A 10,267-nucleotide genomic window follows, 5' to 3' on the forward strand; every position below is an offset into this window, starting at 1 on the left:
GGATGACCAAGTAAAGTTGCAAAGTGGCTGTTTGATTAACTAATTTGTTTGCATGAATCTCACAACATTACTACAGCATAATCATGCAATAAATGGACAACTAAAGAATCTTTTTATACACGATACTCTTTTCATACTACTTTGTTATTTCTAATATTATGCAATATTTATTCTCATTTTTCAGAAAGAAACAGCAATATCAATTGTATTTTAATTTTGTCTATCCTTTGTTTTTTAATGCAGATACTTTATTACCATATTGTTTTAAAATCTTTCTGATAAATATAATGTCTGCTGTTATTATTGTGAAGTAGTAGCAAGTTACAATTTAATAATTTATTCGACTCTATAAGAAATAGTTATGGTATGAGTGTCATTCAATAATTAAAGAGAAAAACGACTAGAAAAATTTTTTCAATGACGATAAAACATTACATAACTTTTCAACGTAGTCCGCAGCAACATTTAGGCTTTTGTCGCACCTCTTTGTGAGCTTATTCCAGTACCAAACAATTGTCCACATTGGTATTTGAGACATTCTTGTATCGCATTCTTAACCTGCTCATTGTTGCCAAAATCAGAGCCATATAAAGAATCTTCGAAGGACCAAATAAAAAAGATCATTGGTGTAAGATTGGAACTGTAAGTGGATGCTGCAACACCAGGCTCAACTTTTGAACAGTATGGGGGCAGGCATTATCATTATGCTGAAGAATTACCACTTATAAGATAGAATTGGAATGTTTCCTCCTTATTTCGGTTTCAGTTTGTTTTCTAGCATCTCACATTAGTACTCGTTTATTGCAGGTTCTTCCAAATAATCGCAATAAACTGGCCTTTATAATCCTAAAATACCGATAGCATCAGTTCATCACTGGGTGACATGTAGGTTTTGAATTTTTCTCAACAGGCAAACTCAGATGTTTCCATTCCATACTCTTGATATTTGGATTCCAGCTCAAAATGATGAATTCAGAATTCATTAAAGGTTATTATGTAATGTAAGAAACCATTACCTTCCCTAAAATCATTCGTTTAAATTCTGTACAAATGTAAATTTAGGTGTCTGTAATTTTGAGTACCATCTCGCAACTCACCTTTAACACATCATTGATAATGGAATGGATATTGCTGACACTCGCGCTACAAATTTCAGCTATTTTTCAAATTTTTATGTATCTGCCTTTACAAATAAGATTGTTAATGCAATTTTGCAAAGCATCAGTCAAAACCTCTAGTGGTCTTAGTCTGTGATGAAAATCGGTGGCTGATTTAGACTATTTGATTCACTTATAAAAGTTCATGCAGTTATTTTACTGTATATTTTAACATCTGTGAGTGAATTTTGGTCGGTTTTACACCTTCAAAAAATAAAAATCCTATCACAGTACGCTTTTCTTCCACAGTACAAATTTCCAACAGAAGTGACATTTTGAAATAAACTAAAGAGGTTATAAGAATGGAAATAATTTTTAAATAGCTGATATTTTCTATGTAAGGGGTGCTGACTTGAATATCAGACAGTTTAAGTTTTTACTATTAAATAATTTTTCTACAATTGACATTTGTGTCTAATTATTGAATGACTATCATATATCATGTAAATAGATTTTTATGATTTTTTTTTAAGACTATCTCTTCAATGCAAATAAACGATTTGTTAGGTTATGTATATATTATTATAAATTATACATGATTTATCAAACTTTGATTTGTATATTTATAATTGTTCTGTTAAAAAATTCAGTACTTTCAAGAAACCATTGAAGATTTTGATATAATCAAATATACTTGGGGGATTAATCATAAACTGTCTGCTTGATTCAGTAATTTATGATTATTAATATTTAACTTTTAGCTAAAAAAAATAAAATTGTTTAATTATTTAAACAAGTAAAAATTAGTACTTGTTTAGTAATTAAACAAGTAAATAAGTAAACCTGAAGGTAATAAAGGAAATTGAGACCAAAGTAAACTTCTTTATGCAATTAAAGGAAACAGTACACGAAGAAAATAGATGTAAAAAGATTAATAATAATTGTCATTAAAAAATTGCTACCTGTTTTTTTATTATTATTATAATTATTATAATAAAACATATTTACAATTTGTTAATTATTTTGAAACTAAAGATTACCAAAGGACAGACCACATGGAATATTTTATTAAATCTTAAAAAAATAATAATGTATTAGTAATTCTGTTTTCTTTACAGATAGGATTTGCAGCTTGCGATGGTGTAACGCATTTGAAGTTGATGGAAGGTGGTATTCCTAAAGAAAAAATGGCTATAATGGCTGTGCCTATTGTACCGTTACAAATTTTACTGCCGATAATCATCAGTAAATATACTACAGGCAGGACCCCTATGAATGTTTATATCCGTGCATATCCTTACAGGTATTTAAAAAAATATATATATATACATATTATTTTTATAATATTAGGTTCTCGTTTCAGCTGTTTTAAGGTAATATAATAGGCTTTAAAATATTTTTCTTATCTTTATCTTTAGAAAAACGTCTGGGTTATCAAGAACTTATTTTGACACCAAATCCCTCCTCATGACCGTATTACAGCCAGTCGGCCTGACACAAACATCACCAAATGATTATGGTATTTGACAGGTATAATCCTTTTGATGGCAGGCTGCAAAGTTTCAGAACTGTGCCTTTAGTTGCTTGTTTGTGGTGATTGAGTAAAGCAAACAAGTTTTGACAATTTCTGAAAAAAAAATTGGGTAAAATTGAAGTTTAAGCTGTTATAAAATACTTTAAAAGATTTAACATGGATGGACTTACAAAATGTTAGATTCGATTTTAAAAGTCTTCCTTTGTTTTCAACATTAAAAAAGAGCGGGCTGATGAATTTAAACGTAATTATGGGTGCCACAGTCATTAACATTTGACCAAAAACAAATTGAATTGAACATTATTTAAATGCAGTTCTGCTGAGTTTCTTTGATGTTTTATAACAGCAAATGACATATGGATTCATTATTACTCACCAGAGATCAAACTGCAGTCCAAACAGTGGGAGGAAGCAGATGAAAGTGCACTCAAGAAATCAACAAGTGATGGTTACAGCTTTTTGGGAATCTTTTGGTGCGGTGCTTATAGAGTACCTGGGAAAAGCCAGTACCATCACAGAGAGTGTTATGCTAAACTATTGGACCGTTTGAAATGTATTCAGGCTAAACATCCACATCTGGCCAAAAAAGAGTACTTTGTTGTCAACATAATGTGTGTGCACACATTTCTCAGGTTGTTGCTGTAGAATTTCATGACCCACACTTTCAAATGCTTCTACACATGCTGGATTTGGCTCCTAGTGATGATTCCTTCCTCTTCTTAAACCAGAAAAAATGATTCTCTGGACAAAGATTAACTTAAATGATGGACTTATTAAGTGTTTAAGTTGAGGCAATCGCTTACAGGGTTTAACAAATCACATTTTTTTAAGGATATTAAAAAGTTGGATAGTTGTTTGTCTAAATTTATTGCATTGCTTTTTGAAAAATATAAAAAAAATTTATGTATTCTTTGTTAAACTGAGAACTTTCTGAACAGCACGCAGATAATGATTGAGCCAAATTACACTGGTAAAAATTTGGTTATATAATTTGCATTTGTTTTTGTTTAAACTTTGTTATGAGAAGGGAATCTTTTCGTAGTTAAATTGTGCTTCTTTCTTAAATTTTTGCTGTTTCTTTAACTCAATTTATAAAGAGATGAACTGGACTGTTGGGCAGCAACGATGAAGGGTTGATCAAAAATAAAAACTGTGGAAGAAAGTAAAGGTCAGAATTTGTAAAATATACAATTGAGGATACAGTTGAGTTTAAATTTAAAATATAAACACAAAATCAGAAGTGAATGAAGAAAAACTTCTAATCTGTTAAGTGAATGTTGATTCATCCTGAATTTGACTTCCTATTGGCTGGAAAAAAGGAAATAATATTAAGATATGCATAAGTAGTAGTTAGTCGGTAGCCAGTGAGATTATAATGTATCGATCAACATGAAGAAACCAACTATGTGACAAGTTTCATTGTTGAAGGCTTGTTCCCATATTAACTACGAAAAAAGCCTGTGTGTTATGTCCAGTATGTTGCTGTACATTATGTTATGGAAGAACTATGTCTCATATCAGCACCATTGTGTTCTTATGTTTTGGATTGATTTCCAAAGCTTCTATAACATTTCACAGTAAAATTATAACATATAATCATAGGTTACATTGAATTCTGTTTACAAAATACTGCACTGATCATTTTTTAGTTTGATAATGCTTGTTTTGATTTTTTTTTGCTTGTTTGCTGAACAAGTACATTGGCCGATGTCATTGTTCCTGTGGGTCTAGTTTCTTGAACTCGATCTGCATCTTACCCTTGGTCATACTTCTTTATTCAAGATTTTCATCTCTCATTTTATTAAAATACTCAAAGAACTTCAAGTTAATTCCATTCTTTGAGACGCCGGAATCGTTATCCGCCATCAAAAAACCAAGAAGTTTAAGTAAATGGTCTCGGCTTAGAAAGCCTGGTGATTCACGTCTGGGATCAAGAAGGTCGATTCTTCGTTGAATTTAATCAAAAGGAGACAAAATGATTACCGAGTATTTTTTTGTGGAATACTAAAGAAATTACAAAGATAATTAAGAATTTCGGAAAAAGCTGACATGATCCTTCTCTTTGACAACATCTGGTCGCATAGTGACTTAATTCTGAATGATGAGTCTTTTTATGAGTCTGAAGGGATGATTGTCCTCATCTTCATGACCTCATGATTGTCAAAGGAAGCAGTCACAGTATTTCTTAATAGACTTAACAGTAGATACTATAAGGAGGATCTACAAAAAACTCGTTCCCTATTACGTTAGGTTTCTGTATGTTGAAGATAATTACATAAAAAAATTACATAAAATATATATTTATAAAGTAAAATTTTCCGTTAAGAAATTTTTGTCAATTAGTTTCTTATTGTTAAAAAGATACTATTTCTAATATGATCCTTATTTTGAAATAATCAGTTTAATATTATTTAATGATGATGATAGAAAATAAAATCATTACCGGCAACAATAATTTAAAATAATTTTGTTTGTATTGATTTTCCTTTAAGTTATTAGTTGTCTTTTTTTTTCAGATTATTAATGAATGTAATAATAGGAATTCTTGTCTGGGTTACACCAAATTTTGTTGGTGAAAATCATAGTATACCATATTATTACTATACTATATTAATTGCTGTCTACTGTTTGGAACAGGTATGCCAATTTATTATAATTATTGTTATTTTTTTTGTACTTAAAATTTTAACTTATTGAAATTAATATTTCACATTTTTCTGTGAATTTATGTTCTCATGAGTATTTATAATGTGTAGTATGATGAGATATTTTCATAATTGTTAATATTATTTATTTATATTTTCATTTAGTATAGTGTTTAAAGCTGGTTTTGAGTAAAAAGAAATTTCAATAAAACTAAGATTAAATAATTAAATAAACTAAGTATTAAAACTAACAAAATAAGTATTAAAAAAATATCTGTCTGTGTATGAATAAATCCGTAAATTAAGTTTTTTAAGAAGCATGGAGTATAGAAATTTCCAATAAAGGTATAAAATAGTGGTTAGATCTCGATCTCTCTCCCCCTCCCTCCATCGCTTTTGGTCTACTATGTTTTCTTTTCTCCAGATTTGATTAAATTAACTTGGCAGATTATTTATGACTAGGTTAGCATTGAAAATAGTATCGGTTGTATTATTGAAATTTATCTTTATAATAAAATTCATTTTTTTCATGTCATATTAAATAAACTATTAAGTATTATTTGTATTATTTCAGATTACAGTATATTCAATGTTTGTTGCAACAATGGCGTTCTTTGCCAGAATTAGTGATCCGAGTATCGGTGGTACTTATATGACTCTGTTAAATACTTTGTCAAATTTGGGTGCTTCTTGGTCTACTACCACTGCTTTATGGCTTGTGGATATGTTGACGTATAGAACGTGTACTGTAAATAAAACCGCTTGTAATACTCCTGAAAGTGTTAAGGTACGTATTTAATTAATTTTCATTCATTATTAGATATGTGAAGGGCATGTACAATTATCACATATAGAAAAATTCAGATTTCAAGTGTATTTTTGCATAAATTTCTGCCTCTTCAAAATGGATTATTTGCAAAACATTATTTTTTTTTAAATTAAAAACATAATTTTTAAATGACTGAGGTTGATATTTTGCTGTATTAGTCATTGAAATAAAATTGATTATTCTGTAGCTGTTACAGTTTGCCAATAAATGACAAAACTATTGATAACATATCTAAATGAATTTTAAAATGAAGATTTTTGAATTATTTAAATTATTTCTCTAAGCCATTTGTAAAAATTGTATTTGTTTAATTATGTTTTTGTTGATGTTTTTTATTTTGTGTATTTTTCAAGTTTGAGACTTTTTGAAGTATAATTAGTAATTAATTGTAAGTGAAAAAAATAAATTTTATAAAACTTTTCTAAAAATAAATTACTATAATTTAAACCTGTAAACATTATATCACATGGATAAATTTTTTTTTGTTTCAATAATTTTTGATTTATTTGAAGATAATCTTGGTTGCTAGTGTAAGTCAAGTAGCATACAAAAAATAAGCACTAAAAATATCAATCCAGTTTGTGACAATGATTAACAAAACATACTGTAGCCAGCAAGTCGGGCAATATCTCTGCAACTGTGGGATTAATTTGAAGTTTTAAATCAATAAGATCGGCAGGCAAAGTCATACATAAACCCAATTTTTAATGAAACCCCACATGAAAAAATTAAAAAATACATAGTCTAAAAATTTATCGTTGACTGCAATTCTATCCATAACTTCCACACAAAACTGCAGTCGAGCAACTTTGTCATCATCTGTAATGTGTTGGACCATGGTAATTCGTATAGCTTCAAGTGTAATCGTTTACATTATGTGCACCAAACTGTTTGTGGAGTTTCAGTCACTCTTGATGCACTTCAAGTTGATTTCTTTGGATTAGTGTAGGGTAAAGCTTTCTCTGAGTCTCAACAAAGGTTTGATGATGCCTAGAGTAAATTGTATGGCTACTTGGAGGCTCCCTATCGTATTCTCTATGAAAATTACAATGACTGCAGTTGTTAACTGCAAATTCAAAACATACAGTGAGCATGTTCCACACCAGTAAATGAATCTGTTTTTAACAACACCGGTGACAGTGCTGGTGGCTGAATTCCAGCACTTGTGAACTAACGCGAGTCAAAACCCTAGGTGTGTTTTGCTATGAAGTGAGACCTCAACTGAAACTGTAAGTTATTTAAATAAATTTTTATGTGCTTTTTAATTTGTGAATTTCTTTTTTAATCATCCAGTATATTTATTTGATTATGTTCTTCAACATTCATTTCTGTTCAATCTTTTGGTCTTACCATACACTTGCAGATTTCTTTTATACGTAAACCAATATTTCTTTAAGAATCGCTCATTGAACAGAATGACAAAATTTGATAACATTTCAAAATCATGAAATATTAAAAATCTCATTTCAAATTAGTCAAATTTTCAAACAAAAGCTTTTTGGAGTGAACTATCTGCTTTTTGTTGCGATGTTATCGTATAATCTGCTGAAGAAGGGCCAGAAAATTAGCTCTAAAAGGCTGTTGAGAAAAAAATTACTATTAGTTTGATAAGAAAACACGTTTTTTTTCCTGATATACTATTTAAAAGTCATATGCAAAGTGTGCGTGTGCGTGCGTGCGCGCGCGTCCGAAATTTGGATTCATTGTTTTATATAGACTTAGAAGTATTGACTTTTCTCATAATGGGAAACTAAGCATCTTTAAATATTTACATTCAATGGATACTTTTTTCTTTAGTATGATATTAGATTAACTGCCCAAAGTTTGTTTAGGCCTTTTGTAAACACTATTAATATTGTATTTTGTTTACAAAAACTGAAAAAAGTGGAATAAATATTTGATTGTATGTTATAAAAGTGCTACATGCATAATTTAAACATATTATTTTACTTTACAATATTATTACACTCAGCAAATCTGCTAAAAATTTAAAGATATATTATATTTTGTTTACAATTGTCATATGAATTAATTAATATTTTTAGTGTCTCCTATTTGACTTACACTAGCAACCAAGATTGATCTTCATAAGTCATGTTGTTGTTAAGTATGTAATACATTGTGTACCTGTTTCTCTTTGTATTAGTTATCTTCATTTATCTTAAATGTCACCAGAAAAGGAAAATGGTGTGACATCACTATGCAGGAGAAAGCAAATGCTATTTTTCAGATTGATGTAGGTGAGACTATTGTTTCCAATTATAGGATTGGAATTTTACAATCTGTAAATAGAAGAAAAAATGAAAAGATATCAAAACTTTTTCATGCTAAAATGATATCTAAAGACAATTTAATAACCCTGTGTGACTTTCATGCATTCTTGTACTGTTTTTCTAAATAAATTGTTACATTTTACCTTTTTGGATTGTCTCTGTAGTTTTTTGACTTAATAGGAATTTACTGTACTGTTTTCATTACTGGAATGTTGTATAGCTTGCCTATTAGAATATTGTGAACACACAAGAAAATCACACAGTAGTAGTGGATTTTTTTTCATCTTAAAATATTATTTCTAAAAACACTTCCAATCTTATCAGATTCTGATAAATTGATTTCTGTTGTAATGATATTTTGAATTTTTATTGTAAATATTCAGCTCATTCAGGCTCATGTTTATTTAGCTCATCTATGTTTAAAATCTAGGGTGGGCTTATTGGTTGCTATATGTGATTAGGAATATATATTGTACGAGGGTAAGTCAATTATTATCTGCAATTTAGTTTTTTTTTGTTTATGCTGGTAGTACTGTCATGTTGTGTAGATGACACATGCGTGGTTTAATTGTTGTTACGTCTGTGCAGGTTTGATGCTGCTAGGTTAGTTCCATTATTGCTGCCCTGCCATTAACCATGGCTGCTCTGCTTTCTGTTTGCACCAAAGAAAAGCAACGTTCATTGATCCATTTTTTGTGGTGGGAAGGTGTATGAGGGGCCGAAATTCATCAAAGACTTTCGGTAAAGTATGGGAACAGTGTGTTGCCACAACGGAGTGCCTACGAATGGATTGAAAAATTAAAAAATGGTCGCACAAGTGTTACTCACGATGAAGGAGCCAGACGACCGTTTACCGCCACAAATGAGGAAAACATGTGTGCTCGTGACATGGTTTTCTTAGACAGACGAGTAACTGTTGATGAAGTGGCACGTCGTCTGCAAATTAATTACAGTTCTGCCTACGAAATCATCCACAACAGACTTGGGTTTCATAAAGTCTGTGCAAGATGGGTCCCAAAACAACTCGCACAGTTGCACAAACAAACGTGCTTGGACATTGCCAAAAACATTTGGATCGCTATGTTAACAAACAGGGGACCTCTTCTTCGACAGAATCATCACTGGTGATGAAACATGGATCCATCATTATGAGCTGGAGAGTAAATGACAGAGTATGGAATAAAAACATCCAAATTTTCCGTCACCCTGCAAAAAATGTTCAAGACCCAACCATCCGCAGGAAGACTGATGGTTACGGTTTTTAGGGACTCACAAGACCCAGTAGTGGAACATTATGAGGAAAGGGGCACGACAATAAACAGTGCGCATTACAATGAGATGCTTACTGCCAAGCTGAAGCCTGCAACTTGAAGCAAACACCAAGGTCTACTGTTGAAAGGTGTTGTGTTGTTGCACGACAGTTCTTGTCCACATACTGCTGCCCACACTGCTGAAACGCTCCAGAAACTCAACTTTAAAGTACCAGCTAATCCTCAATACAGTCCTGATCAGGAAGCTTGTGCAACGATGGTCCAAATGCGTTGAAACGCAAGGGGAACTATGTTGAAAAATTATGTACATGTAAGTTTCCTATCTGTATTGCAATAAAATTTATAACTGCATTGCGGATAATAATTGACTTACCCTCGTATTTATAGTGGCTAAGTCTTCTGCTGTTGTTGCTGTCAGTCCTGATTCTTTTAAATGGACATAATGCCATGCCAGACCAATTTACAAGTCAGGATTAATTTGAAATTTATTTTTGTAGTTTCCTTTATATTTTATGAAAGATTTTGAGGATTCTTTTTAGTATTCATTTTTTTCTTTAAATCAAGAAAGCTGTTTTCCAAAATAAGATCTTCATTCAGCTTAGCTATTCATTTAGAAAT

At 30.7% G+C, this 10,267-nt stretch overlaps 1 protein-coding gene across 1 annotated transcript in view; it reads left to right on the forward strand.

Moving 5' to 3' along the window:
• Nucleotides 1-10,267, forward strand: part of LOC142333708 (acetyl-coenzyme A transporter 1) — a 53,641-nt gene that overhangs the window by 25,467 nt on the left and 17,907 nt on the right. The window contains exons 6-8 of the mRNA XM_075381138.1: nt 2,216-2,400; nt 5,148-5,268; nt 5,851-6,063. Of these exons, the coding sequence (XP_075237253.1) occupies nt 2,216-2,400; nt 5,148-5,268; nt 5,851-6,063 (519 nt within the window). The remainder of the gene's footprint in view (nt 1-2,215; nt 2,401-5,147; nt 5,269-5,850; nt 6,064-10,267) is intronic.

The sequence above is a fragment of the Lycorma delicatula genome, chromosome 13, assembly GCF_047948215.1.
Source record: "Lycorma delicatula isolate Av1 chromosome 13, ASM4794821v1, whole genome shotgun sequence".
NCBI lineage: Eukaryota > Metazoa > Arthropoda > Insecta > Hemiptera > Fulgoridae > Lycorma > Lycorma delicatula.